Source organism: Talpa occidentalis, unplaced genomic scaffold (assembly GCF_014898055.3).
Source record: "Talpa occidentalis isolate TD23 unplaced genomic scaffold, MPIMG_talOcc4v2.1 talOcc4.8, whole genome shotgun sequence".
Classification (NCBI taxonomy): domain Eukaryota; kingdom Metazoa; phylum Chordata; class Mammalia; order Eulipotyphla; family Talpidae; genus Talpa; species Talpa occidentalis.
In genome coordinates this window covers 94802629-94830029 of record NW_023605194.1, presented here as the reverse complement: position 1 = coordinate 94830029, position 27401 = coordinate 94802629, and the positions used below count along the sequence as shown (strand labels likewise).

Below are 27401 nucleotides of genomic sequence, written 5' to 3'. Positions count from 1 at the left end.
GGAACTATAGAGGAAAATTTTGTAATAAATGTATTAACAAGTGAATCAAAGACATTGAAGTATTATGACTAAGACTCCCCTCCCCACAAAGGAGTATAATAATAAAGCGAAACTCCAAAAAAAGATAAGATAGGAAATTATCATCCAGTGTCAAAAAGCTCTAAAATCTTTGGTTAATGCTATTTCCTACTTATCACATCCTCTGGTTTACCTTATGAACATCCTTCTGCAGACAGAGTCCCCAGCGTGTCAGCTCATTGTTGGCTGTCTCATTCTTTGCAATTCTCTGTAGCAAGCATTCCAAAGCACTGTGGTGTTGTTTGGGGCTTAGGTTTATCTGCTGGGTCAAATCCTGAGCAGATTTAAAATGGAGATAAGTCAAAAGTATTATTTTCTCCAATATGAGGTTAAATAAGGCCCCATGTATCTAAAACACTTGCATAAAAAAACTTCCTTCCCATGCAAGTCGGTAGAAATTTTCAATTATCTCCAAGTATTTTAATACATATCTCTCAGGAATGTATAAGGTTAAAACATATAGAATGGAAGACCACCTCCAGCCTTGTAGGCGTTATATCATCATAAGATACATTTTTGTCCAGGATTTGGCCCATAATAGGAGCTTTCTAAGTACTTATTTCTGAATGAATAGCTAACAAGGGTGTGTATAAAGATTCTGACTCACACAAGTTGAGTTCTTTATTTATTCTTCTGAGACTACTGAATTGTACAGCTGTTCTCGGCAAGGTAATACTGAGGGCCAGTAAGTCTATGGGGCCGTATTAATAGTACTGTGATCAGAGAGTCATCAGGTACCTGGGAGTTGTAAGGAAGGCACCTTGATCTACATATTAAAGCAGAGGTATCAGAGGGCAAATATGAAGGAAATCTCTTCCATAAATTTTGAGCTTCACTTCAGGTTCTTAATGTTACTAAAAATATTATGTGACATATGAGATAAGCTTGGGTCCAAATGTAAGACAGACAGAGAATGGGAAAGTGAGAAAGGAGCCGAATACGTCAAGTATGAAAAGCCCAGGAGTCACAGACAGTGTGGAGGTGGAGCACTGGGTCTGCACCCACACTCTGCACATTTCTGCTCCTTGGCTGCGTCCTATCAACACTGCTGGACATGCCAGAGCTCAAGATAAACTTCTTTTTTTTTTTTTGTGGGACCCTCGCTGGCGGCTGGGGAATGAACCAGCGCTGCAGAGGCTGTGGGCAGCCTCGCAGCCCAGAGCTCAACTGCTGCAGCAACAGGGGAGGCACTCAAGATAAACTTCTACCCTTTTACCTCATCCTCTGACTTGCTGACTTTTTGCTACTTTATTTCCTCTACCTCATCAAATAAACTGAAGGCTTCTAGAAATGTTAGAAAAATTTCAAGTTCTTGAACCTCATTTATAATCTTATGACCACTTTATATCATCCATCTGAATGGTGAGGATGAAGACAGAACTGTTTCCTTTTTCCATATAATCGAGTCATTCTACCATTCTAACAATCTTCAAAAGGAAGCTCTGACTGGCTTTTTCAGTGTGAGGGAAGGGACATGTTTTGCAGAGAAGAAAACCGGAACCTGCAAGAACTGACCTGCCCAGTAATTGCAAGGACTGTCTGGCTCTAGTTCAATCTGCTACCCAAAAGATCTCCCACTTAAGCAGGCATTCCTCACCTTCATGGCCCTGAAGTCCTTCTTCATCTTCTCTGGGATTCCAGTCATGAAGGAAAGCTCAGGAAGCAGCAGGATTTCACCTTTTAGCAACTTTGAAGAGAGAATGTGGAGGGAGAGTAAGTAGTAAGAGGGTCTTGTCCCCTGACCCATGTAAGACACGTCACACCCAGAGTTAGTCCTGCAGGGATATACCTGACATACTAAGGAATATAAAACCCAGAGAAGAGAAGAGGGCAGTGAACACAAGTCACCCTTTCCTCCTTAGTCACAACACATATGGCCTGTTTGTTATAATTAGATAAAAAGGAAAATACAGATATATATATATAGATAGATAGATAGATAGATAGATAGATAGATAGATAGACAAAAGAACAGGTTTATTACATAAAAGAGGAAAGGAAAAAAGGACACAAGAAGGCAGAAAGCTACTCGTGAAAGGGACAGGTTTGTTAAGAGTAGCATGCATAGTAATAAGCAGGCAGGCTTGGGACAAGAGCTGAATCTTGCCAGTACAAAAATTACACTGATAGTGTTTAAAGAAAAAGGGAAAAATATTTAATTTGACATAAGTAGAGGGAACACTAGAAAATGAAAAATTCTGGGCCTCTCTGGTGGCTCAGGTGGTTGAGCGCCGCACTGCGAAGCTGTCCGCAGCCTTGGCAGCGCGGGTTCAATCTCGGTCGGCCGGCGAGGGTCCCTCATGGAGAAGCAGACCTCTCCTGTCTCGCCTGCTGCTCCCCTCAGCAGTGTATTTCATCAGTCTGCCTGTTTTGTTCCCCGCTCTGTCTCTGGTGAATCCTTTCACCCTCCCACGCATCTGGCTTGTACCCTAGTTCTTGTGTAAATAAATCAATCTTTAAAAAAAATGCCAAAAAAAAGAAAATGAAAAATTCTGTCTCTCTGGGCCTCCAGACAAGCTGAATCAATACATCCTGGCAGGTTGGTGCCTCCATCTCATCTAAGCTTGCTGATGTTCAGTCTTCATATTTAAGAAAAGTCAGTATCAAGGCACCTTATCCTAGCCCTGTTAAAGTATCTGTAACTTCTGGGCCTCCCTGGTGGCGCAAGGGGTTAAGATGCAACCTATAAAGCTAACTGCAGCCACTGCAGCATGAGTTTGATCCCTGGCCAGGGAGCAGCCCACATGGCGCAGCAGACCTCTCTTGGCTCGCCCACTGCTCCCCTCAGCAGTGCATTTCAGTCAATCTATCTGTTCTGTTCCCCACTCTGTCTGGTGAATCCTCTCACCCCCCCCCCCAAGAACTTCTGGTTCTTGTATGCATAAATAAATCTTAAAAAAATTTAAAAAAAAAGTCTGTAACTCCCCTAATGGATCTGTTGTTTTATCCTTTAGCAGAAAAGTCATCTTATTCCTGAATCTAATGGATCCATATGGATATTTACATCCTCCTTGTGGGGAGTCCAAAAGCAAATCCTATGACATGAAGTGCCATCTCTGGCACCACATGCTTAGAGCCATGAAGAAGGTGAACAGCAACTGACAGGATGGAGAACTTAGGCTCCAATGCAAGCCTGATATCTCCACTCACCATCCCTTGGTTATTCTGCCTCTCACTGGGCCTGTGGATCAGCAGTGGCTGGTCCTCTTCCTTGATTGCAATTCCATAGTTTTTGCTAGAGCAGAGCAGAGGCAGGAAGAAAAGTCAGAAGTGGCACTACTATGCTTACAGCAACATAGTTTGAGTCTCTTAAGCATGACTGAGATATAGAATTTGCATAATACCCATCTCAAGCATCCACTAGTTTTGACACTCATCATAGTAAAAGTATAACCGAAAAAGGCAAGCTGAAGTTTCATTGCAATTAAGTAGAGGAGAAAATGCACTAAAAATGTACGGAAGAGTTTAAAAACTAGAAGGCAAAATGAAAGTCAAATGATTAATGATTTGAATTTAATCTCTTCCAACTTTTAACTAAACGAGTGTAAGAAATACAATTCAAAGCCATGAGATAAATTTATGTAATAATTTCCAAAATTCTAAAAGAAATGAAACTACCCCAGTATCATACTCAAGTCAAATCCCACAAATGATCTGACTCACTCTTAAGTGCTTTACCAATCAAATTATTGAAAAGTGTCTTGTTACTATGGATCTCAATATCCTGAGAGGTTGGAGGACTATGCTCCACCCTCACCTATAGCCCAAACCCAGTCTCTTGTTTCTACCTGTAGTATTCCAGGAATGTGATCTCCTTCCCATCAGACATTATGAAGCTATCTTTTGGAGTCTTATTCCAATCCACATCATCAATACGATAGGTACGATTGTTGTATCGGGTTATAACAATATTGCCAACCAGAAGCTTAGTGCACTCATCCTGGAAGTTTTCTTTGTTCTGCTGATACATGGCATGCCTTTGCAAAGAGACAAAAGGCTTTTGAATCACATTCAGATACACAGAGCAATAAGAAAAGGGGCAGGGGGTAAAAGACATGAAGGACATGATCACATCATTAAAAGGCTCCCACTGTCTCTTTCAAAGACAGATTCCCATCTCTCTTTAACATCATCAAAAAAAAAATACAAAGATAAAAATCATGTTAAAAATATTGACTACTGGGGCCTCCCTGGTGGCGCAGGCGGTTGAGGGCTGCACTGTGAAGCTGTCTGCAGCCTCTGCAACATGGGTTCGATCCCAGCCGGCTGGCGAGAATCCCACATGGCGAAGCAGACCTCTCCTGTCTCGCCCACTGCTCTCCTCAGCAGTGTATTTCGTCAGTCTGCCTGTTCTGTTCCCCTCTCTGTCTCTGGTGAATCCTCTCACCCTCCCGCACATCTGGCCTGTACCCCAATTCTTGTATAAAAATAAATAAATCTTAAAAAAAAGTCACTATAAAAATTATTGACTACATATTAATAAAATTCACTGCATTCTTTAAGGTGCTTTAATCACCTTAAGGTGACTTTGTATTCTCATTAGGATATCATCTAAAGAGGGACAATAAAACATTCTTTAAACTACTATATTTGCCCTTTACAAGTACCTATCAGAAGACAGCACTCGTTAAGATGCTAAAGGGTCCTCGATGGTGGCCTAAGGGTTAAGTCTCAATGCTATCACTAAGATCTGAGTTTGATCCTGGCCAGAGAGCTAACCCACATGGCAGAGCAGACCTTGCCTGTCTCACCTGCTGCTCTCCATAGCAGTGTATTTCAGTAAATCTGCCTGTTCCGCTCCCAACTCTTTCTGGTGAATCCTTTCATCCCCTGTACCTCTGGTCTACACCCTAGTTCTTCTACACAAAAAAATAAATTAAAAAAAAAAGATGCTAAAGATACAGATATACTCTCCAGGTATCCTCTGTAACAGTGTTGTGAACATGACAATCCAGTAAACTCCCAGAAAATATGTCTGAGTGTGTCCAGGAAGTCAAGGAAAGTCTACAGAGACACCTGTTACTTTAAGGAGCAATCTGCCAGGCAGAAACGCCAGAGAGGGGAATGAGTGACAGGCCAGGCAGCGACAGCCCTGAGGAGGGGACCATCAGTAACCCAAGACTGGGGAGGAGAGGAAGAGAAAGAAGGGCAGAAGATGGTAAGCTTAGGTTGAAGACAGGTAAGAACCAAAAAGAATTCTCATATGTCAAGGATTAGCTTGCACTTTCCCTTGTAGGACAGGGACTGTATTCCTCATAGACACTGGCCCCTTGAGAGGTCATGAGGGGGTTGGAAAAGGTCCTAGAATCAAAAAAGGGGAGTCCATTCTGCACATTACAACCCCTTCTTAGAGACTCTCAACATACATTCCCACATCAGACTGCTAAAAGAGAAACATATTTAGCTTTACTGACCTCCAGTTTATTTCACCTCAGATGACTCCCACCCTTTTAACTTTTACCTCACTGAACATCTATTATTACTCTGGGGAATTAGTATCCTGCAGAACCTGTCTTGACTCCTGTAAGTGATGAAAGTCTGTCAGAGACTTCAAACACTTCAACATTAAGTACAAACCCTCAAGCCATATGGCTGCAATCGAACCTGGCTCAGCCACTTACTAGCTTGTGAGATTTTTGAGCAAGTTAATTAGCTTCTTGTGCCTGTTTCCCTATGTGAAAGTGGGTTCAGAAAAAGCACCTAATTCATTATGTTGCTGAGAAAACTCAATGACACTATGTACATTAAGAATTCAAAACTGTGTATAACACAGATAATTTAGAGATCTGTGTTTGCAAATATTATCATCGTGGTCATTAGTTCTTAATACATATCAAACGCAGTGAGTGTATGTGTCTGATGTTGTTAAGTGAGTGGATATTAGAATCGAAGTAACTCAAGACCCAAATAAATATATGGTTTTCTCCTATCTACTAGTTTGAATACAGTGGAGAGATGGCTATAAAGACAGTTTATGTATATTATTGTGAGCTATCTTTGTATGTGTATCATATAATTACTAAATTGAAGTGAAAAGAAATCACTATTATAGAATCCATATTTAAATAACTTTCAAGTTATAATTTATTTTCAGAACTTTCAGAAAAACGTAAACTTCTCTCACCAAAGACTCTTCCTCTAATTAGTGTCTTCTGTACCAGAAGAGGGAGGTACAGGAAGGTACAGAAGAGGGAGGTACAGAGCTGGGGTACAGGCCAGAGGTACGGGAGGTGAGAGGATTCACAGAGACAAAGTGGGGAACAGAACAGGCAGAATGACTGAAATACACTGCTGAGGGGACTAGCAGGCGAGTCAGGAGAGGTCTGCTGCGCAATGTGGGTAGCTCCCTGACCAGGGATTGAACTCCTACTTCAGTGGCTATGGATAGCTTCATAGGCTGCATCTTAATCCCTTGTGCGCCACCAGGAAGGACCGCAAAAAATAATTTTTAATTGCACCTATTTCACTTTGACTTCCAAAAACATAAGCGGAGTTTTGGCAAAATACTACTTGCTTAAATATGTCATATATTTTTCACTGAAAAAAAGCCAAAATACAAAGCTAAACCAAATGTCAATGCCTTCTTCTGGGCGGTGATATCATGGATACCTTATTTTAGTCTTTGGATTTCTTTGTATTTTCAAACATTTCTATAATAAGTACACAATAAATTCTGAAATGAGAACAATTCCAAAGCAAACATCATTGGGAGTATTGTAAATGGGTACAGTGTTCCTGGGATGAGGAGAAGTTCTGGATGTCTCCAGATGGTGGCGATGGCTGCATAATACTGAGCGCTCTTAATACCCCTGAACTAGACACTTAAAAATGGTCATAACGGCCAATCTTATGCTATGATTAGAACATAATTTTTAAATTAGCAAAAATAAAATTTTGAATGTACACATTTTTAAAATTTAAAAGCCAGCATACAAAACTTTTTTTCAAAATTGACCAAATTAAGATATATGTAACTTATCAAAAATGTTTTTTGACTCAGTTATGCACTATGACTAACTTATTTTCTTGCCAATAACTTTAAGTGTTAAAATTATGATATGACATTTATAACAGGGAACCAAATTAAACACTATCAGGAGAATTATTCAATCAGAGGAAGATGTCAAGTTAAGTACATCGACGCATATAAAAGTGCCATTGGTGGATCTCCCTGGTGGCGCAGGCGGTTGAGCGCAATGCTGTGAAGCTGTCCACAGCCTCTGCAGTGCCGATTCAATCCCCACCAGCCACGGGAGCAACCCACATGGAGCAGCAGACCGTTTCTGTCTCGCCTGCTGTTCCCCTCAGCAATGTATTTCAGCCAATCTGCCTGTTCTTCTCTCCATTCTGTTTTGGTGAATCCTCTCACCCTCCCGCACATCTGGCCTGTACCCTGGTTCTTGTATAAATAAAATAAATCTTAAAAAAAAAAACCCAAAAATATTTTTTTAAAAAGTGCCATTGGGGCCTCCCTGGTGGCGCAGCAGTTGAGCGCTGGGTTGCGAAGCTGCCCGCAGCCTCTGCAGCGCCGGTTCAATCCCCGGCTGCTCCCCGGCCACTGGAGGAGGGTCCCACATGGAGCGCAGACCTCTCCTGCCGCCCGCTGCTCCCCTCAGCAGTGTACTTCGGTCCTTCTGCCTGCTCTGCTTCCCGCTCTGGCTCTGGTGAATTCTCTCACCCTCCCGTGCTTCTGACTGTACCCAGTGCTTGTATAAATAAATAAATAAATAAATAAATCTTAAAAAAAAAAAAAAAAAGAATTCTCTGGGGTGGCTGAACTACTTCACATTTCCAACCACAGAATATGAGGGACAGCTTCTCCACATCCTTACTAGCATTTGATATTTTCATTATTCCTTATTTCAATAATTCCAATAGGTGTCTCCTGATCTCTCAGTGTAGTTTTAACCTTGCACTTCCCTAATGGCTATGATATTGAACATCTTTTCATGTATTTAATTATCTTCCATATTAACTTTTGGGGAACTGTCTGTTCATATTGCTTGCCCATTTTCTTACTGGATTACTGTTTTTCTTTTCTTTGGCTTTGCTTAAAAAATGTCACATGATCGGGCCTCCCTGGTGGCGCAGCAGTTGAGCACTGGGTTGCGAAGCTGCCTGCAGCCTCTGCGGCGCCAGTTCGATCCCCGGCTGCTCCCAGACCACCGGAGAAGGGTCCCGCATGGTGCGCAGACCTCTCCTGCCGCCCGCTGCTCCCCTCAGCAGTGTGTACTTCAGTCCTTCTGCCTGCTCTGCTCCCCGCTCTGGCTCTGGTGAATTCTCTCACCCTCCCGTGCTTCTGACTGTACCCAGTGCTTGTATAAATAAATAAATAAATATTTAAAAAAAAAAAAAAGTCACATGATCATTGTTAAATAAAAATACAATTACAGGGCCTCCCCGGTGGCGTAGCGGTTGAGCACTGGGTTGCGAAGCTGCCCGCAGCCTCTGTGGCGCCGGTTCGATCCCCGGCTGCTCCCCGGCCACTGGAGGAGGGTCCCACATGGCGCGCAGACCTCTCCTGCCGCCTGCTGCTCCCCTCAGCAGTGTACTTCGGCCCTTCTGCCTGCTCTGCTCCCCGCTCTGGCTCTGGTGAATTCTCTCACCCTCCCGCGCTTCTGACTGTACCCAGTGCTTGTATAAACAAAACAAACAAACAAATAAATAAATAAATAAAGCATGCCTCTATTAAAAAAAAAAAAAAAAAATACAATTACAGGGGCCTCCTGGTGGCTCAAGGAGTTAGGATACAACCTATGAAGCTACCTGCAGCCACTGCAGGATGAGTTCAATCCTTGGCCACATGGCGCAGCAGACCTCTCCTGACTCGCCTGCTGCTCCCCTCAGCAGTGTATTTCAGTCATTCTGCCTGTTCTGTTCCCCGCTCTGTCTCTGGTGACTCCTCTCACCCCCCACACCTTTGAACCCCAGTTCCTGTATGCATAAATAAATAAATCTTTAAAAAAATACAATTATAAAACAAAGAAACTAAACATTACTTGCAGTCCATTCCTGATAGATACCTATATTTCCCCAGCTTTTCTGAAATTTGTGAACACCTAATTTTTAAATGCATAATGTTTTATAACTCATTTTTAAATTTAATATATTTTATTTATTTATTTTTAATTTTTTTTAATTTTATAGAGGCATGTTTATTTATATTTATTTATTTGTTTGTTTTGTTTATACATGCACTGGGTACAGTCAGAAGCACGGGAGGGTGAGAGAATTCACCAGAGCCAGAGCGGGGAGCAGAGCAGGCAGAAGGACCGAAGTACACTGCTGAGGGGAGCAGCGGGCGGCAGGAGAGGTCTGCGCGCCATGTGGGACCCTCCTCCGGTGGCTGGGGAGCAGCCGGGGATCGAACCGGCGCCGCAGAGGCTGTGGGCAGCTTCGCAACCCAGCGCTCAACCTCTGCGCCACTGGGGAGGCCCTAAATTTAATATATTTTAGATATTCTTCCATGTTAATAAAAATGAGAGTCTTAGAATAAAATACTCTCATACATGTTATTTCAGATCTCAAAAAAAACAAAAAGAAATTTGCTAGCCTTGACTCTGATTTATGAAGAGTCTGGTAGAGGAAGAACCTGTGGATATATCAAGGTAACACAGAACATAAGGAACTTAAAACTTAAGTGCAATAATGGCATTATGGTTATGTTTAAAAAAAAGGAGTCAATTTAAGGGATATATATACTGAAGTATTTAGGAAAGAAATAAGATAGCCAGGATAAGTGTCAAAATAATTCAATTTAGTTGGGTGGGGGGAAATGGTAGAATATATGAAAAAGACTGTTCATGAATTGACAATTACTAAATCTATAAAATGGGAATGAGGGGTTGATTATACTATTCTACAAATTTAAAAAAATTTTCATAACCTTTTAAAAATAAAAAAATGACATAATGATAATGAAAACATAAATACAAACATTATGAGGCAAGAGAGGGAAAATAAACCCAATACTATATCATCTAATTCTAGAAAAGAATACAGAATAGAAAATATCATAAATCTCAAATTCTTCATTTAAAGATATTCAAAAGACTACTGAATATATTAAAGGACAATAATTTCAGAGAAGTTGTTTTAAGGGAAAATAAATCATTACTGCAAACTTTGTGAAATTTCAGTAAATCCATTGTCTAAAATAATGAGGCTGCAAACCTCGGTCTAGAAAAAAATTATGAAGTAAGAGGCATGTTTAAAAAATCATTTCAGTACTCAGAGGAAATAAAGAGATTGGTATAATAGAAATAAGGAATACCAGACAGAGACAATAAGTCCAAGACATAAAAATATCAATAATTTACAGAAGAGAAATATCAAAGAAATAAAAGAAAATAACTAAGCTGCAGAAAGAGTTGGATCCAACTGAAACAGATAAAAACCCAGTTGGCAAGTTAATGAAAAAGAATCCAAACCTGAAAGCTCTGAAATATCTGCATTTCAAATGTAAGTAGGGGTAACAAGTAACGGATTTCTTCTGGGATGATGAAAATATTCTGGAATTAGAAGTGACCTTAGTTTTCACCATATGTTATATGCTTTGGTTTGTGTGTATACGAAAAACCAGTGAAATGTATACTTAAAAATGGTGAATTTATGTTTTGTTAGTTGTACCTTAAAAACAAAACTTTATTTTTTTTGAGTGAAAAAGGATAGACTTTGGTTAAAATCTTTACAATAAAATAACCACTATAAATCTCTTTAAACATGTACACATTACATCATATTGTTTAAAAAGTTTTTCAAGAAAATCTTATGCTTTACAAACTTACTACCTTTCGGAGTATAATGTCAGTTTAACATTCTTAAATGGTTGTTTCAGATAATGAATCTGCTTCGGGCAAAACATGATAAGCAAAATTAAGAAAAAGCCTGGAAAATTATTTAGCTCCCCAAGGAAATTATTAAAAAAGAAAGTAGGGGGTAAAAGGATAAAAAGGTTGTACACTCAAGCTTGATTGTATAGAGAGGCTAGGATAACAGGAGTAATATAACCCCCATATCGACTAAGTAAATCCTTGGGTAGCTTCAGTTTGAGGATAAAAATTGAAGTACTAGCAATTGTGGGTTTTTTTTTTTTTTTTAAGATTTATTTATACAAGCACTGGGTACAGCCAGAAGCACGGAAGGGTGAGAGAATTTACCAGAGCCAGAGTGGGGAGCAGAACAGGCAGAAGGACCGAATTACACTGCTGAGGGGAGCAATGGGCACAGCAGGAGAGGTCTGCGCGCCATGTGGGACCCTCGCTGGTGGCCGGGGATGGAACCAGCGCTGCAGAGGCTGTGGGCAGCTTCGCAGCCTAGCGCTCAACCGCTGCGCCACCGGGGAGGCCCATCTAGCAATTGTGTTTTTATGTAGTCACATGGCCAATAAAGATGCCCTACAATATCCACTAATGTTTTGGGCAGTGTATTAAGTATTTCAGATAAATTCCCTTTTGACATTTTATTCTTCACAAGGGCCAGAGAAGTCAGTGGAAAGTAGAACTACAGAGTAGCACAGTATATGGAGAGCATCAGGACTAAGTCCAAGTTCTCTTATTAAATCAGGAAGCTATGTGAAAACTTTGTTGCAAGAGTTTCAAAAACACTCCCCATGCTCTTCAGGGACATGGATGTAATGAAAAAATTTTCTCAGTGCATTGGACAAGAATTGATTTCTAAAATTATTCAATGAAAAAAAATAAAATTATGCAATGTTATGAGGTCATCCAAGACATCTCTCCTTTCATCAAGATAGACTCTTAGTATATTCTAATTCAGTGTTCTTGTACAGAAGACAAACTTAACTATTTCCTTTGAGTCATCTAGGATACCCTTTGACACAAAGCAGTTCACTCCCTCATCTGGATTAATATTAAAGGTGAGGCTGCCTTCACTCCACCTGCAAACACAATTTGCTCAAAGAAAATCCTAGAGTGGGTTCTTATTGTATATAGAACAGTGACCCCAAGTGGTTTTACACAATCCTGCTGCTCCCCACAGCAGTGCTTTCAGTCTGTCTGCCCGTTCTTTTCCCTGCTCTGTCTCTGGTGAATCCTCTTACCCTCCCTTGCCTCTGGCTTGTACCACAGCTATTGTATAAATAAAAAATAAATCATTAAAACAAACAAGGTTAGCGAGGTCCTGCCAAACACACGAAGCTAAGCAGAGGTCAGCTACATTCAAGAAGGACAAGACGGTAAAGCTTACAGATCAGGAGGCAATATTTCTAAATTAATGAATCTCTTCGGCTTAGATCTCCTTGCCTTTAAATGATGATATATATTAATACCTCCATGGATCTGTTTACTCTGACTGGTATTAGAAATACTGCTGGCAGCTGTTTTGCTCTGCTCTCCTGAGGTAGCCTGGTTCACTATAATTTTCTTGATTTAGCGGCTTGTTTCTGGCTGCTCTCCACTGCCGACCTATCTGCAAGCATGAGCCACCTCCAATGCTCTCCACCACTGAGATGAACTGGCCTCTGAACTGAGGCTTTTGCCAACAAGAAAATGGCTCAGCTAAGAACTGGTGCCCAGGCCGTGGAGGAGCCACTTCAAACTTTACTTGTTCAGGCCGCTGGAGGTGATGGAGGCAAGACTACCAGAAACAGCACTAGATCCATTTGAACTCAGTGCAACTCAAGCACAAACAAAATCAAAACTTTAAATTAAAAAAAAAAAATTAAGACCTTCTGGCTTTTGCAGTGTAAAATGTTGGAGATTCGCCCTGTAAAAATAAAACAAAAAACTGGGCCTCCCTGGTGGCACAGTGGGTTGAGCGCAGCACTGCGAAGCTGTCTGCAGCCTCTGCAGTGCGGGTTCGATTCCCGACTGGCCAGGGAGATACCCACATGGCGTGGCAGACCTCTCCTGTCTTGCCCACTGCTTCCCTCAGCAGTGTTTTCGGTTCATCTGCCTGTTCTGCTCCCTGCTCTGTCTCTGGTGAATTCTTTCACCCTCCTGTGCTCTGGTCTGTACCCCAGTTCTTGTATAAATAAATCTTAAAAAAAAGAAAAACCATAAAATTGAGCAAAATTGTTAAAAACAACCATTTCAGGGCCTCCCCGGTGGTGCAGTGAGTTGAGCATAGTGCTGTGAAGCTGTCCTCTACTTCTGCAGCACAGGTTCGATTCCCAGCCAGCCAGGGAGATTCCCACATGGCGCAACAGACCTCTCCTGTCACGCCTGCTGCTCCCCACAGCAGTGCTTTCAGTCTGTCTGCCCGTTCTTTTCCCTGCTCTGTCTCTGGTGAATCCTCTTACCCTCCCTTGCCTCTGGCTTGTACCACAGCTATTGTATAAATAAAAAATAAATCATTAAAACAAACAAACAAAATAAAAAAAAAACAACCATTTCAGGACACTGGAAATTGACCAAAAGTAAATAATAAATTAAGAAGCATTTACTATTTACCAACTTTTCAAGTTTCTGGTAAGAACTGCGTGAGTTTGTCACCTTCTAGCTTGGGGTGATGCAGATCTTTTGGTCACTGAGAATGATAGTTTTACCTGCCAGCATGGGAAATAAGTCTGATGGCAGGGAGGGGAAGCCATGGCATATCAGTTGTAAGTGGCTCTCCAACCCCACCCCACCGTAGTACTGCTGATCTCTCCTACCCTGTGTTCTGTGTTGTCTTTTTTTCACAGCTTTCTAGCTTACTGTACAAATTACTTAACATGTCTATTATTTATTTTTTATCTCATCTGACAACAAAGTAAACTCCATGAGCAAAGGGATCTTTGTTTTGTTAACTGTATGTCCCAAGACTGAAACACAACTGGAGCACAAGAAATAAATGTTGAATGAATGAATTTATCAGATAAGCAAAGATTTGTAAGGCTGAATACATCCAGCAGTTGTATATAGCTGGAGGGAAAATAGACTTAATAAGTCTTCCAGAGGATAATATGTCAACACATTTAAATATATTAAATATATTAAAGAAATATTACATATTTGTTTAAAGTCTTTAATATGCTTAGTCCTTTCATTAATTCCACTTCTAAATACAGAGCCTAAGAAAGAATGAGAGGTGCGTAACATGGGATTTCATGCAACCAATACAAATGATACACATCTGTATTTACTATATGAAATATTTACTATGGAAACACACTTAAGCAAAAACTCAAGATGCTTGTATATTAAGCCAAATCTCTTAATCAGAGACTTAAATACAATTCAACCCCAGTCAAAGTGTAGTATAATCTTTGTTGAGATGCCGATCTTGGTAGGACCTAAGAAACAGAGCATATCCATTCAGTATCCTTAATCTGTTCTACAATTTAAAGCTCAAACAGAACAGTATTTATTAACAACTACTACTGAACATTTTAGAAAACTATTAGCTTGTTAAAGGTAGATGGCACCATTCACTCACATGACATCCAGCACAGAATCATTCCGAATGACCTTATGGGAGACATCAGCTAGCAGGAAAAGACCTCCATCTGTCCTCCGGATGCTGGCTGCATAGCCTGGCCAGATCTGCAATCTGAAGAGATAGGTGGGCTTTACATTAGGGTTCTGAAAGAATCTCAGACATGTCTATGCCTTCTTGAAATAATACTATTTGCAGATACTCCCCATTTCAGCAAAACACAACAATGAGAAAGTGCCAGAAAACAAATCAAGATCATTATGAACTTACTGAAAAACTAAACTATGGAAGACATTTACCCGATAAACTCCATTCACTATCTTAAAACACTACTGCAATTTTTGTCCTAAATAAGGTGATTTCAATGAAAATTATTTCTAGAACATTCAAAAGTAGGGAGGAGGAAAACAACACTTACCTGTGTTGCTGTAGTACCATGGCACTTGTAGGGTCATAGAAGTTTCTCCCCACCAGCTTCATATCTAAAAGTTTCATTACCCTAAAATAAGGAGCAAGATTTTCAGTACAAAAAAAATTATTTTAAGTAAGCTCTATTCCTCTTAGCTACATTTTCCTTTGGAGATATAAAGTGTCAGAAATGTTGGTGTTCTTTGCAGAACATAGATTTATGCTGAGAATACTCTTGACAAAAAAAAAAAAAAAAATCACCAAAAGCATTCATCTTGGGGTAACATGCAACTGACTGCAGTTTTTCCTACTTAATTGGTAATCAAAAATCTAGTTCATTTTCTAGGGTCACTTTACATTACGCTTCCCCATTGTAAAAAGAATGCATCTAATGGGCCTCCCCGGTGGTGCAGCGGTTGAATGCTGGGTTGCGAAGCTGCCCACAGCCTCTGCAGCACCGGTTCGATCCCCGGCTGCTCCCCGGCCACCAGAGGAGGGTCCCGCATGGCACGCAGACCTCTCCTGCTGCCCGCTGCCCCCCTCAGCAGTTTACTTCGGTCCCTCTGCCTGTTCTGCTCTCCGCTCTGACTCTGGTGAGTTATCTCACCCTCCTGCGCTTCTGACTATACCCAGTGCTTGTATAAATAAATAAATAAATAAATCTTTTAAAAAAGAATGCATCTAAAAAGAATGCAAGAATCCACTTCTAAGTTTGTGAATGTCAGTTTGGCATAGTAAGATATATTTCTTCCTGGCAATTGAGGAATTCAGTGGAAATTAGCTTCCATATTTCATTAAAAAGTGGTAATTTGGGAGTAAATTTTACCAAAATCAGGGAGTCTTAAAAGAGGTTTAAAAATTATGAGCTATCTGAAATCCATAAATATAAGAGACTGGGAAAAAACACACGTTCAGCAAAAATCTTTGCACACACTACCTCTTAAGTGGCGTTGGGTGCTAACATGATTAATTATGCACTATTTACTTCTGTTTTCAAAGTTCCTGTATGAACCCAAAGGGACTCATCCCTCTACCTAGCTACCTCCAAATCTACTTTCCTACACCCAAATCTGACCAGTCACTTGAAATAACTTTTGAGTAAGTCAGCCCCAATATCATCATTCATTAACTGTTTCCAAGCTGATCTATATACGCACTGTAGTGTACTATCATCCAAGCTTCTTGAAGAGCATCGTTACAAGACCAAAGTAAAAGAAAAAGACTCCAGCTATGTCCTCACCGGCGGAAAACAACATTGTAGAAGGGAATGCACAAGTCAGAACAGGGCTCCAGGGTTTTTGTCAATTGAATCTTAATGCTGATCTCGGCACCATCAGTTTTTCTTTGACTTTTTAACTCAAGGACCTAACAAATAAATACATGTAAGTAAAAAGAAGTATGTGCAAGTGAAAAAACCCTCCAAGTCCTAATCAACTCCAACTGTGCTCTAGAGAAGGCTACAATATCCTAAACACTCACTTTACTGCCTGCAATGGGCAACATCACAGCAAGACAGCTAGGATTTAAGAAAGGACCTGGCAAGAGAAACCCAATGGAGAACTAGCAGTCAATCTCTTAAACTTGAAATCTTAAATCATTCTTTAATTTGATCACTGAGGTCAAAGGCTTCTAACCATTCCTTTTGTGTGAGAAGGGATTTCTGTAAAAGTTTATCATTTCTCTGTTATAAAGAAGTCTGCCTTACCTCTAAGAACAGGAATGTACAACTCAAGTGTTCCATAAACCTATGACTTCCCACCACTCAAAGCACCAGAAAACACTTAGGTTTCACCCCAAAGTACATTTCCTATTTGGTCTCACTTGTTGAAGCTTAATAGGCAGATATAGAATGGATCCATCAAAAGCAGTGACATTTCCGGTGACAGTCTGATGGTCCTTCAACATGCCAAACCTCATGCTTTTGCACTCCACATTGGGGCTGGAAAATAACAGTAAGATTTCATGTCAATCTGATTCAAACGGCAGTCTTTTCTGCAACTGTGATAGGTCTGCTTGGAGCAACAGTCACTTGTAACTACTGCTCCATCTAGTGGCCATATTAAAAATTCAAATACATCTGACTAAAAGAGAATGACCCAAGGATACTTGCTCATAGAAAAGAAAAACTCGTAATGCTACCACCCGCAGACACTGCCTTACGTTCATCCAGCATGCATTCATCCAGATTTGAGACCAAAGGGTGAGAAAACTTTTTCTGTAAAGAGCCAAACAGCAAATATTTCAGGCTTTATAGGACATAATGTTTCTGCTGCAACTACTCAACTCAGTTGATACAGCACAAAAGTACCACAGATATGCAAACCAACGAGTTCCCCCAAAACTGAATTACAGAGCAGGCAATGGGCCAGATTTGATCTGTAGGCCACCTGTAGTTTGTCAACTTCTGATCAAGAGTCTGCAGAGACACATGCTTATTTTTAAAAATATTTAAAAAAAATTTTTTGCCCTAACCTTTTTTCATTCATGGCAATTTCAACCTTTTATTGACTTGCTGTCACAAATCTTAGAGCTCTGGGGGCCTCCCTGGTGGCACAAGGGGTTAGGTACAGCACTGTGAAGCTGTCTGCAGCCTCTGCAGCACAAGTTCGATCACCAGCTGGCCAAGGAGGCACCCACCTGGTGTAGCAGACCTCTCCTGTCTCGCCTGCTGCTCCTCGAAGTTGTGTATTTCAGTCAGTCTGCCTGTTCTGTTCCCCGCTCTGTCTCTGGTGAATCCTCTCACCCTCCGCACCTCTGACCTGTACCCCCAGTTCTTGTATGCATAAACAATAAATCTTTTAGAAATATTTAAAAAAATCTTAGAGCTCTGAAATAGTTGCTTTGTACAATGACTGTCCCATTACGTACACAGTAACATACAACCTTGTTCTTTCTACACCTCCAAACTTTAAACAAATCCAAAGCTAAAAAAGCAAGTATGTTCAAGAATATGAAGGTTAAAAAAAAAAAAGATGAAGTGGCAATCCAATATAGCTGTCCCCAAACCTCTCACACTAACCTCACATTTTTAAATGTCCTAAAAAAACTCATAAATATATACATGGCATTATGCCCTAAACACAATATTGAACCTTATCTTTATAGCACTCCTTCTTGTAGTATGATGAATCTACAGGATCACCAGAGTGTAGCTCCACGCTGTGGGGATTAACATTTGTCAATGCATTTCCTGAGAAAAGGTTCTAGACTCTAGTTAAAACTCATCTTCGTCCCTTAGGTTCCAAGACAGGCTTATTCCCACTCCTCCCCTCTCGGGGGTTCAATTTCACCCTTTGCTGGCTCTTTCTCTTCAGCAGTCATATGTGCTCAACTCTGCTTTTGTGCCTCCTGAAAACCTCTAAAGTAACCCTGCCACCCTTTTTATAGCATTCCATTTCTCATTCTTCTTACATACTTTTAAAATGAGAAGCCAGTTCACTGGCTAATTTTCATGGCCTAGGTTCTTGTTATTTGAATCTCTAATAAAGCTGCTAAATCGCCCAGCAAATTCAATCTTTTCCCTGTTGCCCAAGTCAATCACCGACTCCTTATTCAAGTAGACCCTTCCTATGGTCTTTATAAGCTGTCTCCAGGGTATTTTCCCCATTTCTTTTCTTCTCTCTTACACTCAGTTCTTCCTCCTATACCAAATAGTAACTGTCCTTCAAAAGTTCAGTCTTCCGGGCCTCCCTGGTGGCGCAGGAGTTGAGCGCTGGGTTGCGAAGCTGCCCGCAGCCTCTGCACCGCCGGTTCGATCCCTGGCTGCTCCCCGGCCACCGGAGGAGGGTCCCACACGGCGCACAGACCTCTCCTGCCGCCCGCTGCTCCCCTCAGCAGTGTACTTCGGTCCTTCTGCCTGCTCTGCTCCCCGCTCTGGCTCTGGTGAATTCTCTCACCCTCCCGCGCTTCTGACTGTACCCAGTGCATGTATAAACAAAAACCAAACCAACAAATAAATAAATAAAACTTGCCTCTATTAAAAAAAAAAAAAAGTTCAGTCTTCCATCTTCCTATTTTCTTCACATATATTCCAAAACATTCATTTTCACAATTCCAGCTAATGACTCTCCTGATATTTTAAAGACAACACAAACTAACATGAATTCTTAATTTTAAAAAAACTATTGGGCCTCCCCGGTGGCGCAGTGGTTGAGCGCTGGGTTGTGAAGCTGCCTGCAGCCTCTGCAGCGCAGGTTCGATCCCCAGCTGTCAGGCGACGGTCCCACATGGTGCACAGACCTCTCTTGCCGCCCGCTGCTCCCCTCAGCAGTGTATTTCGTCAGTCTGCCTGTTCTGCTCCCCGCTCTGGCTCTAGTGAATTCTCTCACCCTCCCTCGCTTCTGACTGTACCCAATGCTTGTATGAATGAATAAAATAAATCTTAAAAAAAAAAAAAAACTATGACAAGTCCTAGTTAATATTTTCTCATTTTTTCAATCTAGACTATCAATAGAGAATCATCAAATCATCTTCTCATGCAGAGAAGACCCAGATGTTGTGGGGAAGAGGAGGTTCTCTTTAAGAAGAGAATACAAAATTACAGACACAAAGTAAGTTAAAAGGTCATGAAATGGTATTATCTAAGTAAAAGGCCCCGAACTTAAACTTTATTAACTTCTTAGTAAACCTAGCTCTAAACTCATGCATAAACCTTTACCTATTAAGTTAAAGAATGAATTGGTAATATAAATCAAAATTATGTTACCTATAAATTTACTGCAAGGATCTGAGTTATTGTGTGGGCAAGTTCATCAGAAATTAAACAGAAAAATATTTAGTATTCCAGGGGAACAATTTCATTACCGCTCCCTAAGCGAACACAGAGAAAAAAAGTTGTGTATACCTGAAAGTCACATGATATTGATAAACTGCTTCATTGTGACACTGTATTTTGATAAGATTCAACCCCAAAGATTGAGGGGTTCCTTTCGATCCTTGTTTCACAAAAAGCTCTCTAGAAAATAAAAGCAAAAAATGAAAGCACACACATATACTAAAAACAAACACACACACACACAAAACAAACAAACAAACAAAAAAAACCACCCCACCACTCTACCAAAAAAATAAAGGGGTGGGGGGAGAAAAAATTAAAGAACATTGGGGGGCCTCCCTGGTGGCGCAGCGGATTGAACGCAGTGCTGTGAAGGTGTCTGCAGCCTCTGCAGCACAGGTTCAATTCCCAGCCGGCCAGGGAGAAACCCACATGGCATAGCAGACCTCTCCTGCCTCGCCCGCTGTTCCCCTCAGCAGTGTACTTCGGTCAATCTGCCTGTTCTGTTCCCAATTCTGTCTCTGTGAATTCGCTCACCTCCCACGCCTCTGACCTGTACCCCGATTCTTGTATAAATAAATAAATCTTAAAAAAAAAAATTGGGGAAGTAATTTTTCGCCCAGGTTGCCTATAGATATTCAAACCAAAAATCAAGACATACAAAAACAATTTTTAAAGGCTAGAAGAGAAATTCTTAACAATCTCTTAATTAGAGATGTAAGGTCACCCTACTTGTCCTAATAGTATCACGAAGATAAACTAGGTTAGCTGTCTAAGTACACAAGAATCATTTCAATAGACAAAGATTAACCACTGCAATATTGTTCATAAGTGATTTCCTTATCTTCAACAAGACAAAGAATCTTTAAGTCTGAACTGGGAAGTAAATGAGAAGTTTTGAGTCCACTCTCTAGTACATACTTTCTACCTCTGTCATTTTCCCCACTGGCAAAAAAATCAAAAAACAAAACAAAACCATCCCATAGTACCTACTTATCACCCCCATCGGGACTTCAGATACAACAGAAATTGCGTTTACAGTCCGAGGTGAAGGTCCCTCCCACATTACCAAGCAGAAAAGACCGCATTCTTAACTTACTTTTCCTTGTGTTCTACAGTTCCAATTCCAAGTGGAGAGCGATTCACTGAGTTCAGTGAGGATGGGGGCGGCGGTGGGGGTGATGATAGCTGCGTGGGATCACGTGAAGCCAAGCCTAGAGCTCCGGAAGCCTTGCATACTCCCCTGCCTATACCGCCAGCTGCTCTTCCCAACGGTAATAAAGATGCATTTGAATTCCCTCTCCCAAGCATTCTGAAATGTTGAAAAGAGAGGCAAAGCACACTGCTCTCTATGTCCCATCTAAATTATTCCCCCAAGTCTATATTCTTTTCCTGGAGGAGTCAGCAAAAGAGACAAAAAAGCACACCCTTGGGATTCTCTCCAAAGCTTGTGTGTCAACATGACTCACACACCAATTGCTATCAATATTGACTCTTAGCACCAACTTTCATATCAGAATTGGGGTGGACGTTTGAGTTGCCCAGGTTAAGGAACCACTATAATCAGGGTTACCTTCTTAATAGGGCAAGTCAAGCCGTGAACTGCTCAATGGAGAACAACTTACCCTTTTCCAATGACTGATGGGATCAGTGGTTGCTGACTATGCTAGGAAAATACCATTCTTTAATATAAAACCATGCGCTGTTTGTGAGATGATGCAACCCTTTTAAGTTTCTCCTTGGACTTACAAAGATATTACATCTGAATTTGAAGGTTACCTGAGAAGACAACTTTACCCACCGATTCCAACCAACGGATGCCTCTGCCATCTTGCTATCCCCAGCTGCCAACACTGAAGGATCCGGAAAAGTGGGATAGGGTTCTTCTTTGTCCTTGTACACCATACTGGTAGACAAGCCTCGACCTAAAATGCCTCTACCTGAATGGAAGGCCAAACCCCAGCTATAACTGAGTTGAACATGTTGCAAGGTGGTTATTTTTCTAAAGATAAACTGTATGAAATTAAGAACAAAGCAATCACACATAGCACTATACTTTTTCAAGTTTGTTTTCCACATACCTAAAGGAGGCATTTCCTTTTTCACAGGGGCCCGGGACACTGTTTCAAGGCCCAGTCCTCGGAACATGGATACCAAACCTACAGATTCCTATGAAAGTCAAAGAACAAAATTATTCTAAGAGGTAGTTTAAAACCCCAAAAACAATGATGGCTTTCCAAAAGTCTCAGTAAATAATAAACACCATCTCCATACTCTGTAAATGCTGTAAGAATAAAAGATAAAGATATTTCATAAGAATGTGTTTAAATACTTATAGTTTAAAAACAGCACATTATATTAAACCTAAATAGCTATAGTCCATGATTTGATATACCACATAAAAGAATGTAATGGAACAGAATTAACTTTTCTATTATTTTAGTTTACTTTCTGTACACCCAACCTAAGAAGGAACAGTATCCTGATTTATGTATTTTTTAATGTTAATTTTATTTTTTTTCACATCATTGTTCATTTTTAAACAATATTTCCTTCCCTCCACCCCCTCAGGTGTAGTCCCCATAGTTTTCTTCACCAATGCACCCGTGCACCATCACCTCAGTCCCCTGTGCTCCTGCCTCCCTCCCTCTGATCCCTCTCCCTCCACCTCCCCTGCAGTATGTCTCTGATTTATAATTGTACGTTTTTGCTTTGTTGTGTTTTGTACTGTTATTATTTTTTGATTTATACATTTTTAAAAAACTGAATCATTTAAAGGTATCAGAGGTTTTGTTTTTTAAAAACAACCTCCAACAAACGTATTGTTTTCCTGTAGCAGTTTAACACTATTAAACCAATTAGCACTGCCAAAATAATCTTATAAAAATACAAGATCACAGTCAAAAATTTTTTTTTACAAAACATTACATTTGACACTGTGAACTCTAAATTGTCACAACTGCATTATTAGGTTCTTTCTATATTTGCTAACTCTTTATTCTTTGAGATGTATTCATTAGAGACAGATACAATTCTTAAAATTACTATATAATTAGGAGATTAAGAAAGCACATACATGCAAGTGTACACAGAGCAATAGCAATAGCTGATCTTTTTTTCCTTTAAGATTGTGTAACGAACCTTCTGAAAAGAACCATCCCTAACAATTATTACCTCTCAGGCAGAGTTGCTGTTAATAGCAGAGTCAAACCCAGAGTGAAAATCTACACACTCAGAAAAGAGCAAGAGGCTGTATCTTTAAACCTATCCTTCATATATGTATTTATAGTCATATTTATTGAAGCTAAAATACTAAGGTATTTACCCAAGTTCACCTCACATTATGAGGCATTCTTCTAGACACTAGGATTTGAAAACGTGCTCAGAAGATGCAACAACTATTAAAGAAACAAACAAAAAACCCAAAACCCTTGTTTTCATAGAGGGCCTCAGAATTTTCTAAGCACTCTGAAATTATCTGCTCTGATGATAAGCTGCATGATGCTGCTATGCATTCTGACTTGGCCTTACCCTTTGTGCTGGCCCACACTGTGGGCTTGGTTCCTCTGGCTTTCCAAATACATAGCCTCGACCTGCAGGTCCCGCCCTGCCGAAAGTTGAGTCCAAAGGTTTAGGAGTGTGTGGCCAAGAGCCTGGCATCCGAACACAGTGAGTAGGATGCACAGGAGAAGTACCCCTGAAGGGTGGTCGGACAGGATCCATTGACAGGCTGTAGAGGACACCGGTATCGATCCTTTTCTGGATAATTACCAGAATGATAAATGTCAACATTTTATAAAGGTTAGAGATTCCCAACTCTTTTCCTCACAGAGCATTAAAAATCGTTTACATTTTAATGGTTGAGCACTGGGTTGCGAAGCTGCCCACAGCCTCTGCACCTCCGGTTAGATCCCCGGCTGCTCCCCGGCCCCCGGAGGAGGGTCCCACATGCCACATGGTGCACAGACCTCTCCTGCCGCCCGCTGCTCCCCTCAGCAGTGTACTTCGGTCCTTCTGCCTGCTCTGCTCCCCGCTCTGGCTCTGGTGAAGTCTCTCACCCTCCCGCGCTTCTGACTGTACCCAGTGCTTGTATGCATAAACAAACAAATAAATCTTTAAAAAAATAATAATAATTGCTTAACCCCTTAGGACTCAGCTCATACCTTTCCAACGCCCTTGAAGAATCCAAAATAGTATCAGTTGCCTAATCTGCACAAACCGAGAGGGCACTACACCACCACACCCTCCGCACCTCCATCATCTCTTCTACAGCCGGGCACCGCCTCCAGGAGGCCCTCCCTTCATGGGGAGCTGCTCTCTTGGTGACTTCAGCAGAGCTGGCTGGCTCTTAGGTCCAACAGGGAAGGGTCGCGGCCGGGCTAGGCCTCTTCTGCCCGCTTCTGCTTCTCCGGGCTGGGCCTGCGCCTGGGGCCTAACCCAGGGCGCCAAAGCCAGCCCTCCCCGCCTCCTCCCCGCGGAAAAAGTACCTTTCCCAAAGCCAACAGCTTTGCGGGGGATCCTACCCAGTATTTCCAGGCAAATACCATTCCCACGCAGCCCCGTGTGGGTGCGCGCGCCCCCGCCCTCCTCGGCCCCGACTTTCCCGCCCTCTCGAGGCCGGGCGCGACCCCCACACCCAGCCTCAAATAACGACCCACGGGCCCTCGCGCCGGGGAGGGGGAGGGGACGGGGCGGCCGGGGAAGAGCCTCTGGCCAGCGCGTGTCGTCGAGCACAGGCCCGCCTGGCCTGCAGCGGCGTCCCCGCGGCCTCCCGGCCTTCCATCCCGCCTCGCAGCCGCTCACCAGGGCTCCAGCCCTCGCCGGCTCCGCGGGCCCCGGGAGAACTCAGCGCTCGACGCACCCGCCACGCCAGAGGGCCCACATGCTCCAGGCCCCAATTTCCTGTCCTCTCGCGGGGCCTCAGGGGCTCAACCCATTGGCCAAAAGACCTGCCACTCACAATACCCAGCCATCTCATTGGTTGGGCTGCAAAAAGACCCTCTCCCTTTCTAGCAGCCTCGCTTTAGCAGAACGTTAACCCAAAGGGGTTCACGAAATGCAGGTCCAGAAGTCGGCGGTGAATCTAAGCGCTCAAATGTGTTTTAGTTTTTGTTTTTATTTTTTTATTTTTTTAAAGATTTATTTATTTATGCATACAAGAACTGGGGTACAGGCCAGAGGTGTGGGGGGTGAGAGGATTCACCAGGGACAGAGTGGGGAGCAGAACAGACAGACTGAGTGACATGCACTGCTGAGGGGAGCAGTGGGCGAGTCAGGCGAGGTCTTCCTTGCCATGTGTAGCTTCCTGGCCGGGGATTGAACTCGTGCTGCAGTGGCTGTGGACAGCTTCATAGGTTGCTTCTCAACCCCTTGCGCCACCAGGGAGGCCCACAAATGTGTTATATTTTTAAGTTTTAGATCTTTTACCTCCTTTCTGTGGGTAACTCCGCGAACAGATTTGATGTACAGGCTCATGTTGAAATCGACAGAGGGTATAGGTGGTGAATCGGAAGAAGTAAGCTTGAGTTTACTTTCAAACGCCTGTTTATGATCTCTGCGCCTCAATCTCCATACATATAAAATAGGAATAAATTTATGAATTCGTCGGGTTGTATGGAGATGTACATACACTAACGAGATGATGGATGTGAAGTACTACATAATGAGGCAGAGTGGAACAAAAGACTTGGTACAGGATAAGAAGATTGCCTACCATAATTGTTGTTATAGTTATTATTTATTGATCCCTGAATGTGTGTGCCAAGAAGAGCTTTATCAAATTATATAAAGTTTTTTTTTAATAGTTTTTTTTTTTTAAGATTTCTTTATTTATACAAGAACTGGGGTATACGTCAGAGGCGACAGAGGGTGAGAGAATTCACCAGAGACAGATTGGGGAGCAGAACAGGCATATGGGCGGAAAACACTGCTGAGGGGAGCAGCAGGCGAGACAGGAGAGGTCTGCTACACCATGTGGGTTTTTTCCCTGTCTGGCTGGGAATCGAACCTGCACTGCAGAAGCTGTGGACAGCTTCACAGGGGAGAGCTCAACCCTTTGTGCCACGAGGGAGGCCCTATATAAAGTTTTGTAGTTAGTTCTGCAATTACAGAATATTTTCACCCAAGTAAATATTTCTACCCCTCTTTTAACCATTTTGGCAAATGACCTCATTTTTCCCTAACTCCAGGTTTTCTGAGGTGATTGGATTCAAGCTCTGACTGACCTTGGTTGATGATGTAGAGGTACACAAGTGCTCTGCATGAAATGTAGCCAGGCAGGGTTAAGTCTTAGCACTATGAAGCTATGGCAGCCACTGAAGCATGAATTCGATTCCTGGCCAGAGAGCTGGACCACATGGCGCAGCAGACCTCTCCTGTCTTGCCTGCTGCTCCCCTCAGCAGTGTATTTCAGTCGATCTGCCTGTTCTGTTCCCCACTCTGTCTCTGGTTTATCCTCTCACCACCGCCCCGCCCAACCCCACCTCTGGCCTAGACCCTGTTCTTGTATGCATAAATAAATAAAATAAATCTTTAAAAAGAAAAAAAAAAAGGCAGCCTCATTTTGAAGAGAATGGTGAGGTTGACCAAGGGTCACCGGATCTCCTGGCGGTGTTCCCCTCAGGCCTCATTACCAACCGACAGTGCAAGTTCCTCCCTAGGATTTGGGGAGGAAGGCAAGTTAGTGCCTGCCTTCTATTCCCAGGGGGGATGCTCACGGTGCTCCTGGGGGTGAGATGGGGAATGTGGTTTACAATTGTTGGGTTCCCAGTATGTCCTTGCATCAGCAGAGTTGGAGTGGGCGCACGGGTTGACAGTGTCTCCAATGTGTTCTCCAGGCAGGAATGTAACCCTGAGGTTTCCTAATACATTTCAAACAGTGGAGTCTAATCCCTGTTTTTGGAGGAACCACTAGCTCTGTTTGTCCACACGGCCAGCCAAGTGGCACTCATCCACTCACTGGATTGGCTGAGCAATGGCTGGGGGAATGGGTAAGAGGACGACAGGCTGTGGGGCTGAGGGGAGTTTGTATGGAAGGTGAAGGAATGAGACTCATCCCTGCTGTTTCCAATAGATTCCCAGCTGAGATTAGGGAGAATGGTGCTTAAATCTAGGTCAGACTTCTGCAGGGGATGGAAGACTCAGCATCAATTCAATTTAAAGGGCTGACAATAGCTGGGGAGAACCACGGTGCCTTCCTTTGTGAGGAAGCTCCAGAGGCAGTCCTACTAGACTGTCCCCTTTCTCATGCCCCCCAGCACTGAAGTGATTCCTCCCAGGTGCTTAAGTCCTACTGTCCCTCTGTGTCCCATCCCAATACCTATGAATTGGCTGTTTGTTACAACCAGACAAGTACAACAGGGACAAAGTTATTTTTATAAAATTTAATTAATTGTACTCCTAGTGTCTCAGTAATTTTTTTCACAGCAACTCAGGGTAAAAGAAATGCCTAACAATTCCTTTTATTAATTTATCAGGTCCAAATATCTTAATACTTACTTACATTGTCACAACTTAGTAGTCATTTGAAAATATGAAACACATAAATTGGAAGAAAAAAATAACATTATTATTCAATTTTTAAATAGTCATTATTTGCTAATGGGATATCCTGGATGCTGTACAACTTCTCAAACCTCAGAATCAGATTCTGCCACACTCATTTCCTGTTTCACTCTAATATTCACACAGCACTCGCTTTTTATCACAGCAACTGCAGAAAAGCCAACTTTGCAAAGATACGGCATTACCAAAAATACAACAA

General features: G+C 42.0%; 1 protein-coding gene and 1 pseudogene across 4 annotated transcripts in view; both read right to left on the bottom strand.

Annotated features, from left to right (window-relative positions):
- The window catches only part of PIWIL2 (piwi like RNA-mediated gene silencing 2), a 45285-nt gene extending 20761 nt beyond the window's left edge, over window positions 1-24524 (bottom strand). For 3 of the 4 annotated variants that reach the window (XM_037496474.2, XM_037496476.2, XM_054690192.1), the window contains exons 1-14: window positions 24443-24524; window positions 23171-23398; window positions 21721-21808; window positions 21441-21579; window positions 20739-20951; window positions 19709-19819; window positions 16687-16804; window positions 16106-16230; window positions 14876-14956; window positions 14458-14571; window positions 3867-4055; window positions 3229-3313; window positions 1676-1765; window positions 212-352 (exon numbers count right to left, since the gene is read on the bottom strand). In XM_037496474.2, coding sequence (XP_037352371.1) covers window positions 212-352; window positions 1676-1765; window positions 3229-3313; window positions 3867-4055; window positions 14458-14571; window positions 14876-14956; window positions 16106-16230; window positions 16687-16804; window positions 19709-19819; window positions 20739-20951; window positions 21441-21579; window positions 21721-21808; window positions 23171-23362 — 1686 coding nt within the window. In that variant the 5' untranslated portion in view covers window positions 23363-23398; window positions 24443-24524. Of the gene's footprint in view, window positions 1-211; window positions 353-1675; window positions 1766-3228; window positions 3314-3866; window positions 4056-14457; window positions 14572-14875; window positions 14957-16105; window positions 16231-16686; window positions 16805-19708; window positions 19820-20738; window positions 20952-21440; window positions 21580-21720; window positions 21809-23170; window positions 23399-23802; window positions 24205-24442 lie in introns of those variants that run through there. The other variant, XM_037496475.2, reaches the window with a different exon arrangement.
- Window positions 11453-12700, bottom strand: LOC119234080 (F-box only protein 8-like; annotated as a pseudogene).
- Window positions 24525-27401: the final 2877 nt, after the last annotated feature.